The sequence below is a fragment of the Chiloscyllium punctatum genome, chromosome 42 (assembly GCF_047496795.1).
Source record: "Chiloscyllium punctatum isolate Juve2018m chromosome 42, sChiPun1.3, whole genome shotgun sequence".
Lineage (NCBI taxonomy): Eukaryota > Metazoa > Chordata > Chondrichthyes > Orectolobiformes > Hemiscylliidae > Chiloscyllium > Chiloscyllium punctatum.
This window is the reverse complement of record NC_092780.1, coordinates 46,343,491-46,365,081: the sequence shown is the minus strand read 5'-3', so window position 1 is coordinate 46,365,081 and position 21,591 is coordinate 46,343,491. Positions and strand designations below refer to the sequence as shown.

General features: G+C 45.1%; 1 protein-coding gene across 1 annotated transcript in view; it reads left to right on the top strand.

Moving 5' to 3' along the window:
* LOC140465932 (1-phosphatidylinositol 4,5-bisphosphate phosphodiesterase delta-3-like) overlaps positions 1-21,591 on the top strand; it is a 155,850-nt gene that overhangs the window by 119,989 nt on the left and 14,270 nt on the right. Inside the window, exons 8-11 of the mRNA XM_072561913.1 lie at positions 2,134-2,286; positions 8,930-9,055; positions 17,027-17,183; positions 21,202-21,318. Of these exons, the coding sequence (XP_072418014.1) occupies positions 2,134-2,286; positions 8,930-9,055; positions 17,027-17,183; positions 21,202-21,318 (553 nt within the window). The remainder of the gene's footprint in view (positions 1-2,133; positions 2,287-8,929; positions 9,056-17,026; positions 17,184-21,201; positions 21,319-21,591) is intronic.

Below are 21,591 nucleotides of genomic sequence, written 5' to 3'. Positions count from 1 at the left end.
CCTGTCACTGACCCAGATCCCTGGGATCCCCCTGTCACTGACCCAGATCCCCGGGAACCCCCTGCCACTGACCCAGATCCCTGGGATCCCCCTGCCACTGACCCAGATCCCCGGGACCCCCACCCACTGACCCAGATCCCTGGGATCCCCCTGCCGCTGACCCAGATCCCCAGGATCTCCCTGTTGCTGACCCAGATCCCTGGGATCTCCCTGCTGCTGACCCATATCCCTGGGATCCCCCTGTCACTAACCCAGATCCCTGGGCTCCCCCTGTCACTGATCCAGATCCCTGGGATCCCTCTGCCACTGATCCAGATTCCTGGGATCTCCGTGTCACTAACCCAGATCCCTGGGATCTCCCTGTCACTGACCCAGATCCCTGGGATTTCCCTGCTGCTGACCCAGATCCCCGGGATCCCCCTGTCACTAACCCAGATCCCTGGGATCCCTCTGCCACTGACCCAGATCCCCGGGATCTCCCTGCTGCTGACCCAGATCCCCAGAATACCTCAGGCCCCTGACACTGTCCCTGCCTCTGTCCTCGCCATTCTGCTGGATTGGGGCTCATGACCTCCCACGCTGTGAGGGGGAGGATTGCAATCTCAGTAACCTGCTCAAAGGGAAGGAAACGATAGGGTGTTGGATCTGAATAAAAGCTATTTCCTGCATCAAAAAACTGTCGGGTAACTGCTGCCAGACAATTTAAACATTGCTTTTACTAAAAATAAAATTGGCTGCTGGCTATTTAAAATCTAAAATGCAGCCAGATATCTGTCACCTCCCCTTATAGGGGTAAGATGACCAAGCACTGCAGTTGGCCTAGCCAGTTCCCTAAGATACTAAATTATATTCTAGGATCCCAATATCTATGTAATTGGGCCTGACTCTGAAACAGGGAGGATTTGGGGACCCAGTCACGCTATTGATGTTGACAGATGGTGAGCTTATCAGCCTCCTGCTGAAACCATTGCCATTCTGTTAACACCAGACGGAGGGCACAGTGCGACTGCACAGTCACAGACCATTGTACAGTCATACACTCTCACTCTACAGTAACACCCCCAGTGTACAGTCATACACTCTCACTCTACAGTAACACCCCCAGTGTATAGTCATACACTCTCACTCTACAGTAACACCCCCAGTGTACAGTCATACACTCTCACTCTACAGTAACACCCACAGTGTACAGTCATACACTCCCACTCTATAATTATACCCCCAGTGTACAGTCATGCACTCCCACTTTATAGTCAGCCTCCCACTATACAGTCACAACCCTCCCACCCCACAATCACACCCAACGTACAGTGACACCTGCCACACAGTCACGCCCACTGTACAGTCACACACCCACTATACAGTTACACACCGCTGAACAGTCTCACACTACTGTATAATCATGCACCACTGTACTGTCACACCCATTATACAGTCACACACCACTGTACAGTCACACCCACTACTGTCACACCCATTATACAGTCACACACTATTGTACAGTCAAACACATCTTTCAATTACACTTTCAAAGTAAACAGCTATGATACAGACTCCCTGTATGATCATATCTACTGTACACACTCATTGTACAATCACACACCCATAAAGGCGAACAGCACGGAAACAGACCCTTTACCCCACTTTTCCGTGTTTCCAAACCTGAACTAAACCCACTGTAAATACCTACTGTATGCACTCACTCTACAATCATGTGCCCAAAGTACACCCGAGTGTACACACACAGTACACACAAACAGTGCAACCACATGTATGTATCCACTGCACAGTCAGACCCATTGTAGAACTACACATCCACTGTACAATCAGATGTTTATTGTACTGAATAATTGGAAGATCCAATTATACCAATTAAGCAAAGTTGCTAAAGGCAGAAATGAAATGCAAAAAAAATTTGTTTATCACAGAGAATGAAAATCAGCAGCTTTTAATGAAGCCACTTCCTGTCCTGGAGTATAACCAAATTTCTGATGTCTCTTGTTAAATTTATTTGCCGAATAAACATTCAGAGTTTGCGGGCCTCAGGAATCAGGTAATTCCTAAACATTTAGTGTTTTGCAGAGTTGCTTATGGTTGGGTGATGTCTGGGATCCTCTTGAATTATCTCCCCAGGTGTCTCTGTATCCCGTCATACTGTCCCTGGAGAATCACTGTGGAGTGGAACAGCAGACCGTCATGGCCCGGCATTTAAAGGAAATTCTCGGGGAAATGCTGATCACTGCCCCACTCGACGGCAAAGTCCTGAGTGAACTTCCGTCACCCGAGGTAACTGTGTGACCTTTCCCTTTGGCATTGCTCTCTGTGTAATGGCCTTGAAAGGGGAAAGTGAAAGCTGAGCGGAACTGTAACTGAGCTAATAATCTAGGGAGAGAGTGAACACTGCAGATGCTGGAGATCAGAGTGGAGTGTGGTGCTGGAAAAGCACAGCAGCTCAGCCAACATCCCAGGAGCAGGAGAATCAATGTTTCAGGCATAAACCTGATGAAGGGCTTATGCCCGAAATTTGGATTCTCCTGCTCCTCAGATGCTGCCTGAGCTGCTGTGCTTTTCCAGCGCCACACTCTTGACTAGTAATTTAGGGACCCAGGTTCAAATCTGTAACCAAAACATTTGGAATGAATGGTGTTGATTGATGTAAAAACCCATCTGATTCACTAACACCTTTTGGGGAAAGAAATTTATTGTCCTTACCTATCTCGCCTGTGATCCAGACAACAATGTAGAGTGTTAACCACCACTTTGTCATACAACAAGGAAACTGACCCTTCGGTCCATGCTGACCATCATCCCAATCTAAACTAGTCTCACCTGCTTGTGGTCCTGGCCTATATCCCTCCAAACCTTGCCTATTATTGTATCCATACAAATATCTTTTAAACATTGTAATTGTACTCACATCCACCACTTCCTCAGGAAGTTCATTCCACACTTTAACCACCCCCTGTGTAAAATTTTTGCCTCTTATGTCTTTTTTAAATCTCTCTCCTTAAAAATGTGCCCCTATTCTTGAAATTCCCCATCTTAGGGAAAAGGTAACTCCCATCAATGCTATCTATACCTCTCATTATTTTATAAACTTCTATTAGGTCACCTCTCAACCTCCGATGCTCCAGTGAAAAAGTCCCAGCCTATCCAGCCTTTCTTTATAACTCAAACTTTCCATACCCAGCAACATCCTGGTAAATCTCTTCTGAAACCTTTCCAGCTTAATAATATCCTTCCCATAACTGGGCAACCAGAACTGGACACAGTAATCCAGATGAGGCCTCACCAATGTTCTGTACAACCTCAACATAATGTCCCAACTCCTATACTCAAAGGACTGAGCAGTGAAGGCAAGCGTGTGAAACACTGTGGTAACCATCCTGTCTCTATCCTGATTTTGAAGGAGAGTAAATTTAGCTCCAGTTACAGTTCGTGGCATTGGAGAACCACAGGCTGGAGCGGACAGTTCAGATGGGACTGAAGCTCAACAAAGCATGCAAAGTCACTTGGTACATGCTGCACAAGTTTATCAGTTAGAAAGAGGAATCCATGTCCACAGCATGTGGTCTGCAGAGGTTCAAGAAGGCAACTCAACACCCCTTTTTCCTCCAGGGTATGCAGTAGTAGCTGGCCCAGCCAGCAACACACAGAGCTGGTGAGTGAATGAAAAAAAAACAATTGGACATCTCTTTCAATGAACCAGCACAGACAGAAGCCAGCTTCTGTGCTCCTTTGAATTCTCTGAGATTCCTGAATCTGCCTCCTGGTTGACACACTGTCAGTCACAGATACATAGCCTTGATGAGAATAATTCAGACGAGGTGCAGCAGACAATGGGCGGCACGGTGGCTCAGTGGTTAGCACTGCTGCCTCACAGCCCCAGGGTCCCAGGTTTGATTCCAGCCTCAGGTGACTGTGTGTGGAATTTGCACGTTCTCCCCGTGTCTGTGTGGGTTTTCCTCCAGGTGCTCTGGTTTCCTCCCACAGTCCAAAGATGTGCAGGCCAGGTGAATTGACCATGTTAAATTGCCCATAATGTTAGGTGCATTAGACAAAAGGAAAACGGGTCTGGGTGGGTTACTCTTCGGAGGGTCGGTGTGGACTGGTTGGGTCAAAGGGCCTGTTTCCACACTGTGGGGAATCTAACCAATCAGACAGATCAACCAAACAGTGCGCAGGAACTGATTGGTTCACTCAATGCCTACGATTTGTGGGAACCACATTGCGATTGCTGGGCCATTTAATGAAAATATTTCAGACAGCTAACTCTGTAAATTCCATCATGATGACTCTAACCTGAACTTCTATTCAAGTGGCAATAGTGTGCACAGGAATGAAACATTATATTTCCACCATTCCACTCTCAGCTAGAATATGACTAAGTTTCAGCTTACACACTGCGTAGCACCTCTGAAATGGGTGAAATATTAAACATGTGACTTGTACCAGATTTCCATTAAAAGACTTCAGTCAGTTCACTCTTCCCTCATCTCAAGGCATACAAGGACCACAGAGTCTTAGAAATGTACAGCACGGAAACAGACCCTTCAGTCCAACTCGTCCATGCCAACCAGATATCCGAACCTAATCTAGCCCCATTTGCCAGCACTTGGCCCATAAATCCTTCCTATTCATGTCTCCATCCAGATGCCTTTTAAATGTTGTAATTGTACCAGCCTTAACCACTTCCTCTGGCAGCTTGTTTTGTACACGCACCACCCTCTGTGTGAAAAATTTGCCCCTAGGTCCCTTTTAAATCTTTCCCCTCTCACCCTAAACCAATGCCTAGTTCTGGACTCCCCCCACCCCAGGGAAAAGGCTTTGTTTATTTACTCCTCATGGTTTCACAAACCCCTATAAGGTCAGCGAATTGTGCACTGGTGTCCTTCAGGGCAGTAATAGGATGGTCACTGGTGTCACGCAGTTACCCAAGAGAGGGCATAGTAAGGCCAGTGTTCCTGCTCCTTGCTGGGCTGCAGTTCCATTGGTGCCCTCCCTGACACTCAGACCTTGGCCAGTCCTAATGTGAGGCTCAAGATAAGACTCTTAAGTAAAGCCAAAAGAAAAAATGTTGGGAAAGCTCAGCAGGTCTGGCAGTATCTGTAAGGAGAGAAAAGAGCTGATGTTTCGAGTCTAACTGACCCTTTGTCTGCTTTGACAAAGGGTCAGTTAGGCTCAGAACGTCAACTCTTTTCTCTCCTTACAGATGCTGCCAGACCTGCTGAGATCTTCCAGCATTTTCTCTTTTGGTTTCAGATTCCAGCATCCACAGTAATTTGCTTTTACTCTTAAGTAAAGCCCCTACATGTTTTAATAGATTGTTTGACTGATTATCCAATTGGGTAACAAAGGGCTTGTTTGGCCTGGATGGGTGATGGGCTGTATGTTGGTGAGGAGTGAAGTGGAGTGGGGGGGGTGTGGGGGGGGGGAGCTGGAGGAGGAGGAGGTGGGGAATATGATGGGTCACTTAGAACTGGAGGGTTCATGTGCTGTGGGGCTGTACGTGTCTGATAGAAACATGGTACTGCAAATGTTTCATTAACCAGTATGCTGGTAGTTCAAGTATTCGGATGATCAAGAGGGATACATAAATGCAGCAAACCCTGACCAAGTGAAGGTTTCAGACATCAACATCCCTCCAAAAACCTACATAAAAACATCAGCACACCTCCTAAAATCAATATAAAAACACACAGTAAGTAATAGAATCCTAATGCAGGGGGGTATACAAAAAAAACTTCATTTCCAGCAATACTTGGACATTACTGCAGACTGAGGTAATTATTATTTTTTGCCAATTTATCCAACGTGCTGGTTAATAAGGTTAATAAAGTTTGCTGTAAAAGGAAATGGGAACAGGCCATTCACCCCTTCGAGCCTGTTGTGTCACTCAATATCATCGGACCCTGTTCCACTTTCCTTTTATCCTTTTGGCTGTAAGAATGATCCCTAATTCCTTGAAATCATTCAATGTTCTGGCCTCACTCACTTTCTGTTGCAAAGAATTCCACAGGCTCACCACTCTGGGTGAAGAAATTTCTCCTCATTTTAATCCTAAACAGTCTACTGATTTTGGACTTCCCAGTGATTGGGAACATCCTTCCTGTGTTTGACCTGTCTAATCCTGATAGAACTTTATAGGTTCCTCATTTTTCCAAACCAGTGAAGGTAGTCCTACCCAATCCAGTCTGGTCTATGTATGTCAGTCCTGCCAACCATAGGTATCAGTCTGGTCAGCCTTCGCTGCACTCCCTCCATAGCCAAAACATTCTTCCTCAGACGAGTGGTCCAAAACTGCACATAATACTCCAGCCGTGGTCTCACCAAAGCCCTAGGAGAAAGTGAGGACTGCAGATGCAGGAGATCAGAGTCGAGAGTGTGTTACTGGAAAAGCACAGGCAGCAGCTGAGGAGCAGGAGAATCAACGTTTTGGGCATAAGCCTGATGATTCCTGATGAAGGCCTTTTGTCTGAAATGTCGATTCTCCTGCTCCTCGGTTGCTGCCTGACCAGCTGTGCTTTTCCAGCACCACACTCTGGACTGTCAGCAAGGCCCTGTATACTTGCAGTGAGGAGTCTCACAGGCTGGACCACTTGATCTGAATGTCAGGAGAGGGTTCCTAGACTACACAGTATCTCATGGGGTCCATTCTGAAAGTATTTCCGGGCAATGATCCAGGCTTCAACAAAGGGTCAACTGTGTAGAAAAGAAAGTAATTAATCCTTTTGAAGGCTAACTACCATATCCTCCGTGAAAGTGTGAAATAATTTCCGTTGTATTTCCTTTGGCCCTGTCAGTGTGTGGTGAATGACAGTTTTAGGATGAATTGACTGTAAGCCATGGCATGGTTTAAGTCTGGCAGGGTGTCTCTGCTGATCTCCACTGGTATGGGCACCAACCCAAGTATTTAAATAACATCACTGCCCATGTTCACTAACAACTCTAGGAAATACCCTGGGAAGGTGGATAAAGTGGCCAAGGAGGCATATGGTATACTTGACCAAGGTGTATACTCTTAAGTGCAGGGAGGTTATGCTGGGACTGTGTAAAATGTTGGTTAGGTCACAGTTAGATTGTTGTGTGCTGTTCTGGAATCCACATTATAGGAGAGTGCAGAGGAGATTCACTGGATGTTGCCTGGGCTGGAGAGTTCCAGTGATAAAGAGAGATAGGACAGACTGGGATTGTTTTCCTTGGAGCAGAGGAGATTGAGAGGGAATGTATGAGAGATGTATAACATAATGAGGGGCAGAGATAAGGCAGACAGGAAGGCTCCTTGATGGAGGAGTCATTGACCGGGGCGTAGCTTTAAGGCAAAGGGCAGGACATTTCGAGAAAATGTGAGGAAAAGCTTTTTCATCCAGAGGATGGGAATGTGGAATTCAACAGGTGGTCGAGGCAGTAACACTCGTATCATTTAAAAAATATTTTTAATGGGCATTTTCAATGGTAAGGCATACAAGGCAATGACACAAGTGTTGGAAAATGGAATTAGAATAGTTAGGTGGTTGTCCTTGATCGATGCCAATGTGACGGGCCGAAGGGCCTTTCTCTGTGCTGTCTCTGATTGGAAGACCACTGTCACAGGAGCACAGGAAGCTCGAGAACAAAGAGGGCCAAGGTGAGGAGTGGCAGCTCCTGCTAAATCCTCCCCCCTTCGCATCTGATGCCATAATTTTACTGGGGCCAGACCTACCTATGCCACATGGGGCCGTGATGCTGAGGAGGAGCTCGGCAGGTTTCATCCAGATGTGTCGGTCTTGAGGGTCAATCAATAGTAAAAAGCACCTAAGCTGTTTAATGTTGGAACACAATCCATTTAATCGTGATGACCAAGCCATTTCATCGTGGGGCAAAGAGTCTGATAGGTTCGCCCAGGAACCCATTAAAAAAAATCTTTTGACACTGCTCCAGATAAGAACAGGTAGTTATTTCCAGTGTCACAGCCAGCATCACTAATCCAAGTTCTACCTGCATAAAGACATTTTATCAACATTTTGAGCCTTCCACCTATCAGGACAATTCACAAGAAATCCCAAAGTAAAGGGAAACAACACCTTATACTTTGCGAGACATGCTGATTAGTAGAGGCATAGCCATGGAAATATTTCAGGTCATCTGGCTGTTACCTCATTGCTGGTTGTGGGATCCTGCTGTGCTGAACTTATTGTTGTATTTCCCATATTATAACAGAGAAAGCAATTCTAATGCACGATAGAAATGTAAAGATGTCTGGTCATTAATCAGTTAAGCTAAATTGTTTAATTGTGAAAACTCATTGAATTGAGACTCGTGATCAAACTAGACTAGCATTTCCCAATTGACTCACAAAACTGATGTTAAAACCCACTTTAAGGCCCAATACATAGAACAGTACAGCACAGCAGAGGCCCTTCGGCCCTCGATGTTGTGCTGACCTTCTATCCTATTCTAAAATGAGACTAACCTACATACTCTTCATTGTACTATCTTCCATGTGCCAACCCAAAAGTCGCTTTAATGTCTCTGACTCTACTACCACTGCTGGCAGTACATTCCACACACCCACCACTCTCCGAGTAAAGGACATACCTCTGACATCTCCCCTAAACCTTCCTCCAATCACCTTAAAATTATGGCCCCCTGCGAATGCCAAATAAAGTTGAACTGGAATAGAATTATTATCCCATTAATCCTGTGTAAATGAATTTGGTGAAATAGAGTCATAGAGATGTACAGCATGGAAACAGACCCTTCGGTCCAACCCATCCATGCCGACCAGATATCCCAACCCAATCTAGTCCCATAATTTCTTTGCAGTAGGCATCAACTGTTGCCTACAGCATAGTATTCTGTTCTCAACTTTCATAACACCTATCCAAGTGTGCAGTTTGAACACATCTGCAAATTTCAATAGCTACATTCCTCTGACTTTCTTTTGCAGAAACTCAAAGGCAAAATACTGATAAAAGGGAAAAGGTTTGAAAACTCTGGTCCTGCGGTGGATCAGGAGGAAACACCAGAGGATGAAGAGGATGAGAATATGAACAATGGAGAAAAAACCAAAAAGGTAACAAGATCTTTGGGCAGGACCACAGCTGGAGAGACCATGGATAATGATTCTGCAATTCCCTACAGCTCCAAATAAGATGAGTTAAACTCTCACTCACCCTCTCATCAGTTATTTTGTAAAGTTTCTATAATAGTTAAATGGAATGGATATCCAGTTGGGTGTACCAGGTAACGATACAAAAGATCCAAATGAGGCATGTCCCCATAAGTGAAAAGCTCATTATTTTCCCAGTCAAGACAAAACATTGGTTTGGACAGATTTAGGGGAGGCAGTATGTAATGGTGTTGTCAGTGAATTAATAATCAAGAGGCATAATCTAATGCTTTGGCAAACATGAGTTCGAATCCTATCATGTCAGAATTTGAATTAGATAAAATATTTGAAATAAAAAGAAGTTGTTTGTCTGAAGCATCCATTTAGTTCATCAATATTCTTTAGGGAAGCAAACGTGCCATGCTTACCTGGTCTGGTGTATATATGACACCAGACCCACAGCAATATAACTGATTTTTAATCTCCATCTGAAATAGCATGCAGAGCCAATCAAATAGCAGCTTTTGGCAGCAATACTCTCTTCCTGCAGAAGAATCACAAAACATAGTTATTTGTCATGTGCGACCCTATCTACATTTACCTCAGTGATAAGAGGGGCTTGGATACAGAAAATAACAGATGGTAGCTACTTGATAATCAGTGTGGAATGGTCCTACCATCACTGATCAAGTAATAGTTACAATCACAGCATATATGTGCTTCTGTGAATGTGCATGTTTGAGTAAGAGTTCATGTATGTTGCACGTGAGGTGTATGTACATGTTTATGTGTTACAGGTGTTTGTGTGTGTGTGTGTGTGTGTGTGTGTGTGTGTGTGTGTGTGTGTGTGTATATATATATATATATGCTTGTGAGCAGGAACATACTTTAGCAAGGATCTGAAGAGTTTGGGAAGAGTTCGGTGAAGATCTGTTTCCAGGGATGAAGATGTCACAGTTATGTGGCACGGCTGGGGAAGAGGGGATTGTTCTTATTAGAGAAGAAGCTCAAGGGGAGATTGGAGCAAGGTATTCAGAATCATGAAGAATCTGGACAAAGTAGAGAGGGAGAAACTGTTCCCATTGATGAGAAGACTGGGAACCAGAAGACACCAATATGATATGAAGGCAAAATAAAAGATGACATGAGGACAAGGGGTTTTACACAATAAGTAGTAAGGATCACAAATGTAGAAACCAACATAATCAAATATCCAAATATCTGACCTAATTACCATTGTAAATTTCCAATTTTTATGGCATTTACCTTTAACACTGACCAGAACCACTCAAAAAATAAACATCAATAAACATGCAAGTGATTCTGCAAATTAGAAAGTAAATTTAACGATAAATATTTAATGCACCAAGAACAGCCGTGTTCCTAGGCACTCCACAATTACACAATGTGCCCTCTGTTATTCACAGGGTATGTCAGGAAGATTGTAGGATTGCATTTATTTTTCATTAATGCAACAAGTGATAAACTGAACTACATATGGTTCAACAGATTTCACTCTCAAGGTGAAATCTCGCAGGTGTGTGGTTAACATCTATAAATCACACTTCTGCAACCCCTCTCTCCCTCAGATCATAACAGCGCTGGTGGTACGGCCAAATCCCAGTTTGTGCTTTGATCATTCCTGGTAAAACACCTGGCTTTAAAGTGTCTCTGAGCTATTCACAATGTCCCAGGTCTTGCCATTTTTGCTAGCTCACAAAGTGGCTTTTCACCTCCTTTTTGCCAAACAGAAAACCTGACCTCCTTCCTGAGAGAGATTTGCAACCTCACTCACAAAACATTCAATGGGTTATTCTTTCTGTCCTTTCTTTAACTTTGTCTGCATTTGTGTATGCTGATTTCCTTCTGCTACCAGCTCCCTCTTCTTTATGACAGTAGTTTCTTTGTCTCTTCTCTGAGTATAGCCATAGCCACGTGCTGTTTCATCTGTGGTACTGTCTTCAGTTTAGGTCAAGGGTCACCACACCACATAGACCATTATTTCTTATTGTTGAAGAAAAAAAAAATCAACTTTTACAATTGATGCAGATTCTTAAGTAATTTCTTTCAAACATTTTCTAAAACAGTTACAGATTCCATGGGCATTTTAAATAAATTAAAAATTTTCTTGACTGCATTGCTTCCAGGTCAAAAGTTGTCACAAATGCTCTGTCTGGGAGAGTGGTGGTGGCAAATTCAATCATAGCTTTTTAAGATGAATTGCATAATTATCCAAAGAGAAAGTATTCTAGAGCTGCTGAAGGAAGGCGGAGACGTGGGACTCACTAGTTGCTCCTGCAGAGAGCTGTAACAGACACAAGAGGCTGAATGGCCTCTTATGTTGAAACTATTCAACGATTCTGATGTATGGTGCAAAGTATATGCATTTATATACCACCGTTCACAACCTAAGGGAAGTCCAGTTTTTTTTTACACCAATGAAATAGTTTTGAACTGTGGTCATTCTTAACAAAGTGGACTTAAAACAACCAAGACCCGAGAGAGCAGTGAGTTAAACACCCTTCCACCTATCTTTAGTGAGGCTAAGGGACAATTATGTCAGGACATCTGGGAGAATTTCCCTGCTCTTAGTTGAAGTGACAGCCTAAAGATATTTAACACCATTCTGAGAAAGTAGAGTGGGCCTCAGATTAGTTACTCATCTGAACTTTGAACCATAATCATTTGACGCAAAGCTGCAAGTGCCTCCCTTGAGCAGCAGCCAACACTGTAAAATGTCAGGGGAGGTGTGAGAAGTTGTCAGTAAGAGAAAAAAAATCCAGTAATCAATTATTAGAGCTTGAGTTGAATTTCTGCATCTTTTCAGATATTTCCGTCAATTGACGAGGGACCCAGCCTAAGCCCTGCTCTTGTTGACATTGGCCTGGTATATGTTTAGGAGCCTGAGTTATTTCTGTATCTGAGAAAATGCTCTGAAACATCCTCTGGAAATTATTCTAGTCAGTAACCCTGCTGTGAATTATCTGCCCAAACTGGGAATGGTGTTTTTTTTGTGTGTGTGTGGAATGTTGATAATGAATAAGGTGTTGACCTTTCGTGATTCTTGTGTTGTGTTTCTAAAAGCGTTTACTTTATTCCCGTTCTGGTTCCCCTCTGCAGAGTCTGCTTTCCCCGGAACCAGCAAACCACAAATAGGTCTGGCTTGTCTGATGTTCCCATGAGATCCTTGTTTTGCCTGCCAGCCACTTGGGGACGAATAAATCTGCACAAATGTCAGTCTGAAAAGCTTAGTTGTCCCTCTCACGTAAACCTCCGGCAAAGCTAAGGGGAAAAGGGCAGGAGATTGTCACTAATTTAAACTGCTCCAATAGCTACAAGGGACATGTGGGCTGGATGTCTTCTGTCTGCGACACCATGACTCTTGATTCGGTGATTGTTCTCCCATCAGAGCATGGCTGCAAAAAGACTGCCCCCTGGTGGATGGCACCATTCATTATTTTAAAGTATATGGGTGTCACTGCTTGGGTCAGCATTTATTGCCCATTCCAAATTACCGTGAAGTAGATGGTGATAATAATCACCTTGAATCCTTAAGGTGTAGGCACACCCACACTGCTATTAGGAACATAGTTCCTAGATTTCAAGATAGAAAAGAAACAGCATTTTATTTTTCTTATAGAATCACCTGCAGTGTGGTAACAGGCCATTTGGCCCAACAAGTCCACATAGACTCTCTGAAGAGCACACAACCCAGATTCCCCCCCTTCTCCCACCCTTTCCCTATAACCCTGCATTTCCCATGGCTAATCCACCTAACTTACACATCCCTGGACACTACAGGCAATTTAGAACAGCCAATCCACCTAACCAGCACATACTTGGACTGTGGGAGGAAACTGGAGCACCCGGAGGAAACCTACGCAGGAGTGGGAACATGGTTGTGATTTCTGGAGTTAAGTCATCTCTGCTCCAGGACCTCTCTGCAGGGTTTCTTTACAGGAGAATGTGCAAACTCCACATATTTCCAAATCCAGACGGTGTGTGTTTTTGGGGAGAATTTGCAGGCAAATATGTTCCCATTTATCTGCTGCCCTTGTTCTTCCAGGTGGTAGAGATTGTAGATTTAGAAGGGGTCTCGGTGAATATCAGCAGTGTAACTTGAACTGCACTTATCCAGGCAAATGGGAAATATTCCATCAAACTCCCAGCTTGTACTTTGTTGATGTGACTAAGGAGATGGGAGAGAAGTTACTCACCACAGGATTCCTGGAGTCTGACCTGCTCTTGCAGCCACTGTATTTATATGGCCAGTCCAGTTCAGTTTTTGCTCAGTGGATTCAGTGACAGCAATGCTATTAAACGTCCAGTGGAGATATTTGGATTCTCTTGTTGGAGATGGTCATTGCTTGGCATTTGTGTAGCACAAATGTTACTTGCCACTTGTCAGTCCAGGCTTGGATATTGTCCAGGTCTTGTTGCATTTGAACATGGACTGCTTCAGTATCTGAAGAGTCGCAAATGCTGATGGACATTGTGCAATCATCAGTGCCCGCTTTGACCTAATTCTGGAGGGAAGGTCATTGATGAAGCAGCTGAACATGGTTGGGTCTAGGATGCTCCTCTGAGGAACTCCTGCAGTCCTGGGGCTGAAATGACTTATCACCAGAAATCACAACTATGTCCCTACATGCCAAGTACAACTCCAACTCCTGGAGAGTCTTTCCCAATTTCAATTGATTCCAGTTTTGTGAGGGCTCCTTGATGCCACACTCGGTCAAATGGAGCTTTGATGTCAAGGATTGTCACTCTCCCCTCCCCTCTGGAACTCAGCTCTTTTGTCCATGTTTGAACCAAGGCTGTAGGAAGGTCAGGAACTGAGTGACCCTGGTGGAACCCAAGCTGGGCGTCACTGAGCAGGTTATTGCTGAGCAGGTGCTGCTCGATAGCACTGTTAATGACACCTTCCACCACTTTACTCATAATCGAAAGCAGACTGATAGAGCAATAATTGGCTGGGTTGGATTTCTTCTGCTTTTTGTGTGCAGAACATACCTGGGCACCTTCCACATCCAGCTTGGAACAGCTTGGTTAGGGGAGCAGCAATTACTGGAGGACAAGTCTCACGCCCAATCCCTGACTCCAGACCTGATCCAACTATCCCAGGCCTGACAGCCAACAGAGCCAATTTCTCCCATCCATCTTGACCTGCCCTAAATCACTTACCTTGCCACCCAACACACTTGGCATCTAAACCTCTTCCCACTTGGTGGCTGACCCACATGGCACCCAATGCTGTACCCACCTGGTATCCTATCCTTTGCACACTACCCCTTCTTCAACAGGCATCCTTCCCAGCAGGAACCTACTTACCTTACTCCCTGATATCCCACCCACCTGGCACTCTACCCTTCCAGCAGCCTAACAGCACTCTTACCACCCGTACATGCAGTTTGACAGCAGCTACCCAAGTGGCTGTGAGTCTGTACCTTTAGATTGCAGAAGGGGGCAGCTGAGTGCTGTGAAAAGGGAGTTTGGTTTGCCTTCCTCTTCCTCTGTGCAAGAGAAGAACTGTCAGATCAGAACCATTTCGACAGGAGCCCCCACCAGATCGGAATGTGGAGCTCTCTGCTTCTATAAAAATTGGCCAAGATTGACACTTCTCAGAAAATCCAGCCCCCATGTCAGGGGAGGGGCCAGGCAGATCTGGGTGTGAAAGTTTATTTAAACCAATACCAAAGCCCCAGCCTCAGTGTCCAGTCTCTGTTTACTGTTAATCTATCTTCTCCCTTAAACTGGTGACTTGAAGGATTTAGGTGTCTGGCGTAACCTGACCATCAACCAGGTTCTGGTTGAGATTATGCCGTTAAATGATCATCATTGTTTAAGATCAGTCATTCCTTTGTCAGAGACAGTCAGCTCCTTACTCCGAGTTAATTGAGAAGGAACCTATATTTATTTTGTGTCTTACTCCATCTAGGAAATCCTGAACTGTTTCACCAAAACAAGTTACTCTGAAGCATAGTTGCTAATCAGGTCCAAATAAAGACAGTCAGCACTGTTGTACAAGGTTGTGAAAGGGTTAATGTTGGAGACTGAATACCTTAACTTGATCTCCCCTCATTCTTCTAAATTCCAGAGAATATAGGCCTAAACTGTTCAATCTCTCTTCATTCTACAAACCCCTCGTCTCTGGGATCGATCTGGTGAACCTCCTCTGAACAACCTCCAATGCCATTACATCTTCCCTCAAATAGATCTTCTGCCTTGGGACCTCCAACTACACGGGATCAATGTGGATTTCACCAGTTTCCTCATTTCCCCTCTCCCCCGCCTTATCCCAGATCCAACCCTCCAACTCAGCACCACCCTCATGAATTGTCCTACCTGTCAACCTTCCTTCCCACCTATCCGCTCCACCCTCCGCTCCTATCACCATCACCCCCCCACCCCCATCTATTTATCGCATTCTCAGCTACCTTCCCCCCACCCCAACTCCCTCCCATTTATCTCCCAGCCCCTTTGGGCTACCCTCTCATTCCCGATGAAGGTTTATGCTCAAAATATCGACTCTCCTGCTCCTCAGATGCTGCCTGACCGACTGTGCTTTTCCAGCACCCCACTGTTCAACTTTAAATAGTGTTCTAAAAGGTTCAAAGTGTGGCTGTCATTAACATTTGCATATTCTACACTCCCGACTCTCAGTTGCAAACAAATAAAACTTTTCTTATCCCAGTCAAAATGGAGTGTGAAAACAAAGAGAGTCCAATGAAATACTTTGGGGAGTAAACATTGATCCTGGGCTGCAGTGTAATGAGGTTATAAACCTCACTTTTCACTGTTACCCACTCAGTGCGTTAGTGTGTAGCCTTGTTTGACACTGAGCAAGGAGGTCGAAGGCCCCAGATTCTCCCCCTCCTTTGTGCTAGCTAATCTCAAAGTGGACACTGCTGATCGTCTTTGGGTCCCTGCACTATGCAGGATTCCTAAACAGCTTGACAGCGTAAATACTGAGAGGATCCAGGGCATAGCCTCAACATAAAGGGGCACCAATTTAAGACTGAGATGAGGAGAAATTTCTTCTCTCAGAGGGTTGTGAGTCTTAGGAACTCCTTGCCTCAGGGAGCTGTGGGGGCAGCGTCTGCGCTTGAAATAACTCTTGATCAGTCGGGGAATCAGGATTATGGGGAAAGGACGACAAAGTAAAAGGGAGGAGTCTTGGATCGGCTATGATCCTATTGAATGGCAGAACAGGCTTGAGGAGCCGAACGGCCTACTTCCACTCTTATTTCTTATGGTCTTCCCTAAATCATTATCCCCCTCTATTCCCACAGCAAGATGATGTTCATGGTCACTCACTGTGAGCTAATTGGTCATTCACTCTGAGCTGATTGGTCACACACTCTGGGCTGATTGGATCTTCGTACAGTCACACTAGACATCCCATCAGATGTGATTTAAACTGGAAATTATTGGATCAGGTTCATTTTGATTTTGTTTCCCCACATGCCATGTTTTCTATCTCTGGGATTAGGCAACAATGGATATTAGGGGTCTACTGGATGTTGATGACCTACTGGTGTGAGACACCTGGGTGACCAGGGTCCACTTGGTCCACTGAATGCTAGGGGTGTCTGCAATCCACTGGTATAAAGGATCTACTGAGTGCCAGGGATCTGCTTGGTTTTGGGATCTGCTGAGCATTGGGGATCTGCTGGGTGACAAGGATCTGCTTGATATTGGGGATCTGCTGGGTGTCAGGGATCTGCTGAGTATTGGGGAACTGCTGGGTATTGGGGATCTGTTGGGTGTCAAGGATCTGCTGAGTATTGAGGAGGTGCTGGGTGTGGGGATCTGCTGGGTGAGAGGGATCTATTTTGTGTTGGGGATCTGGTGGGTGTCAGGTATCTGCTGGGTATGAGGGATCTGCTGGGTTCTCACTGCTCAATTTTTCTAACTAACTGTGGTGATTTTCAGGAGCTGGTGACGGAGCTGTCGAAGGAGCTGTCTGAGCTTGTGGTTTATTGTAAGGCTGTGCGTTTCCACAGCTTCCAGTATGCAAGGGAGAAGGCATGTGCCTGTGAACTCTCATCCTTCTCGGAGAATAAGGCAAAGAAGCTGATCTGTGAGTTAGGTAAGATGAGACCACATGATTATCATGACAAAGCAGACCAAAAGCTAATCACTGCTGCAAATTTACAATAAACACTGAAGATAAAGAAATAGTCAGCGATCTCGGCTTCACTTGGAGAGAGAAGGAGAGTTATCAGTTCAGATCAATAACTCTGATTCAATTCAGAACAATGACAGACCTGGGAAGAGTTAGAAATATCATTGGTTTTAAGCAAGTGAAAGCAGGTAGAGTGAGAAGGAATAAAAGCCAGGGAGGTGAACTCACAGAACAAAGAAATTGCTGGTGTTGAACCAAAAGGAACGGCAGCTTGGAGGAAGTGTGAATGTCAACATGACAAACAGCGACCATCATTGGGCCCCTTGCTGAGATATTTGTATTATCAATAGTCACAGGTGAAGTGCGGGAAGGTACTGGAGGTTGGCCATCATGGTGCCACTGTTTAAGAAAGGTGGTAAGGAAAAGCCAGCAAACTACAGACCGGTAAGCCTGACGTCGGTGGTGGACAAGTTGTTGGTGGGAATCCTGAGGGACAGGATGAACATGTATTTGGAAAGGCAAGGACTGATTAGGGACAGTCAACATGGCGTGGGAAATCATGTCTCACAAACTTGATTGAGTTTTGTGAAGAAGTAACACAGAGGATTGGTGAGGGCAGAGCAGTGGAGATGATCCATATGGACTTCAGTAAGGTGTTCGACAAAGTTCCCCATGGGAGACTGGTTAGCAAGGTTAAATCACATGGAGTATGGGGGAACTAGCCATTTGGATACAGAACTGGCTCAAAAGTAGAAGACAGAGGGTGGTGGTGGAGGGTTGTTTTTTGGACTGGAAGCCTGTGACCAGTGGAGTGCCACAAGGATAGGTGCTGGGTCCACTACTTTTTGTCATTTATATAAATGATTTGGATGTTAACATAGGAGAAATAGTTAGTAAGTTTGCGGATGACACTAAAATTGGAGGTGTAGTGGACAGTGAAGAAGGTTACCTCAGAGTACATCAGGATCTTGATCAGATGGGCCAATGGGCTGAGGAGTGGCAGATGGAATTTAATTTGGATAATTGTGAGGTGCTGCATTTTGGAAAGGCAAATCAGGGTAGGACTTATATTCCTAATGATAAGGTCCTAGGGAGTGTTGGTGAACAAAGAGACTTTGGAGTGCAGGTTCATAGTTCCTTGAAAGTAGAGTCACAGGTAGGTGGGATAGTGAAAAAGGTGTTTGGTATGCTTTCCTTTATTGTTCAGTGCAGGAGGAGGCCATTCGGCCCTTCAAGCCTGCTCTGCCATTAATCATGATCATGGCTGATTGTTCAACTCAATAGCCTCATCCTGCTTTCTGCCCATAACCTTTGATCCCATTCACCCCAAGTGCTATATCTATCCACCTCTTGAATACATTCAATGTTTTGACATCAACTACTTCCTCTGGTAATGAATCCCACAGGCCAACCCACAGGAGATGTCTCCTCATCTCTGTCCTAAATAGTCCACCCGAATCCTCAGACTGTGACCACTGGTTCTGGACACACCCACCATCAGGAACATCCTCCTGCATCTACCCGGTCTAGTCCTGTTGGAATTTTATAAGTGTCTGAGATTCCCCCCCTCACTCGTCTGAACTCCAGTGAAAACAATGCTAACCTCATCAATCTCTCCTTGTACATCAGTCCCACCATCCCTGGAATCAGCCTGGGAAACCTTCGCTGCACTCCCTCAAGAGCAAGAGCATCCTTCCTCAGAAACGGAGACCAAAACTGCTCACAATATGTGGCCTCAGCAAGGCCCTGTATAACTGCAACAACACATCCATGCACCTGTATTCGAAACCTCTCACAATGAAAGACAACCTACCATTTGCCTTTACTGTCTGCTGCACCTGCATGCTTACCTTCAGTGACTGGTGCACCCAGGTCCTTGAGATGTATTTGCAGGTGGTGGTGCTTCTATGTATCTGCTACAATTGTCCTTCCAGAAGGAAACAATCATGGGTTTGGTAGGTGCTGTCTCAGGACCCTTGATGAATTTCTGTAGTTCATCTTGTAGATAGTACTCACTGCTGCCACTGAGCATCGGTTTTGGAGGGAGTGAATGCTTGTGGATGTGGTGCCAATCAAGTGGCTGCTTTGCCTTGGATGGTGTCAAGGTTGTGGAGTGTTATTGGAGCTGATCCAAGTACATGGGTTTCCAACTACCAATGCTCATTTCTGTGTCTTCTGAGGAATAAAGATCAAATCTGTTTTATAACAGGGAAGTGAGAGACCTGTATTGGTCAGAACAATGAAGATGAGATCAGGGAAGGTCAGGCATGGTGATACAGAAAACTTCCTCCTGTTACTGATTATTCCTGCTATAATTGGGCTCAACAATCCAAACATTGAATAATAAACCTGAAAGGAGGAAAAGAAAATCAATCATCCCAATCCTAATATTATGAGATGGTTAGATTACAATATATTTCATGTTTCACTGGAGATTGGCATTGTACCTCATTATCCTTGGGCCCCTACCCTCCCTCTCTGTCCAATGGACTCTCACCCTCACTATCCAATGTGCTGTCATTCTCCCTCTCTATCCAATGAGATCTCACCCTCCCTCTCTACTGAGGGTGGCACGGTGGCTCAGTGGTTAGCATTGCAGTCTCACAGGACCAGGGACCCAGGTTCGATTCCAGCCTCAGGCAACTGTCTATCTGGCGTTTGCACGTTGTCCTTGTTGTTACCTTGTTTCCTCCAGGTGCTCCAGTTTCCTCCCACAATCCAAAGATGTGCAGGTCAGGTGAATTGGCCATACTAAATTGCCCATAGCGTTAGGTGCATTAGTCAGAGGGAAATCGGTCTGGGAGGGTTACTTTGTGGAGGTTCGGTGTGGACTAGTGGGGCCCAATGATCTGTGTCCACACTGTAGGGAATCTAATGCATCCAATGGACTCTCACTCTCTCTCTCTATCCAATGAACTGTCAGCCTGCCTCTCTATCCAATCGACTCTCATCCACCTCTATGTCCAGTCTGATCTCACTCTCCCTCTCTATCCAATCAGCTGTCACCCTCCCTCTCTATCAATGGGATCTCACCCTCCCTCTCTATCTAATGGGTTCTCACTCTCCCCCTCTATCCAATGGGATCTCACACTCTCCCTCTATCCAATGAGCTCTCACTCTCCCCCTCTATCCAATGAGCTTTCACTCTCCCTCTCTATCCGATGGGTTCTCACCCTCCCTCTCTATCCAATGGAATCTCACCCTCTCTATCTAATGGGCTGTAACCCTGCCTGTCTATCCAATGGGCTCTCACCCATCCCTGTCTATCCAATGAACTCTCACTCTCCCTCTCTATCCAATGGGATCTCAACTTCTCTATCTAATGGGTTGTCACCCTTCCTGTCTAGGTAAAAGTCTAGATTAGTGTGATGCTGGAAAAGCACAGCCAGTCAGGCAGCATCCGAGGAGCAGGAAAATCGACCTTTTGGGCAGAAGCCCTTCGTCAGGACTGACCTAGTGGACTGTCACCCTCCTTGTCTATCCAATGGGCTCGCAGCCTGTCCTCTGTCCAGTGGGCTCTCACCTTCTCTATCCAATGGGCTCGCAGCCTGACCTCCCAACACACTGTACATTCTAGGCCATTCAGCCTTTACCAGCCCACCTCCAACCTGTTTGCAGACAGTGAGCTGTTCAGCCTTCCCTGGCTGGTGCACACTGTCTGCTACACACTTTACTTAACCCAGTAATGGGCTCTTCAGCCTCTGTTCCCTGATGCAGTGGTTAACCTGTTCTTGCCAACTCTCTGTTTGTTCTCCTTCCCCAGCAAGTAACTCAGTGCCTCAAAGAAATTTGAGAAACCAGAGATACCGACAATACAGGAAATGAGCAAGGGGAGAGGGCTGGGTGGTAGGAATGACAGCAGTGAGGAATGATACTCACACTGTCTTACTGGCAAGTTTCCAGAGACATAACTACACAGTGAGAACTGATTCTTTGTTGTTGTGTTCCTCTGCAAAAATGATTAAATGTCTTTATTTTTCAGGAGCCTCCTTTGTTTGTTACAACACATTGCAGCTGTCCAGGATATATCCCACGGGCTCTCGTTTTGACTCATCCAACTACAACCCTCAGGAGATGTGGAACGCAGGATGTCAGCTGGGTGAGTCCCTCTCAGACCTGACTCACTCCTACACAATAACAGAGGATTCACCCAAACAAAAACAAAGATCTAGGTTTTAATCAATTTAATTATTAGAAAATAAGGGAAATCCGCTTACTGAATGAGCATTAAACTGTATCAGCAAACCCGAATTCGCCAGATGTAGGTTAGCTCGGAAAGCTTAGTGTTTCAAAATAATAAAGATTTGCATCACATAGAACTTTTCATGACCACGGAACATCTTAAATTGTCTTCAATCCAGTTAAGAGGGCA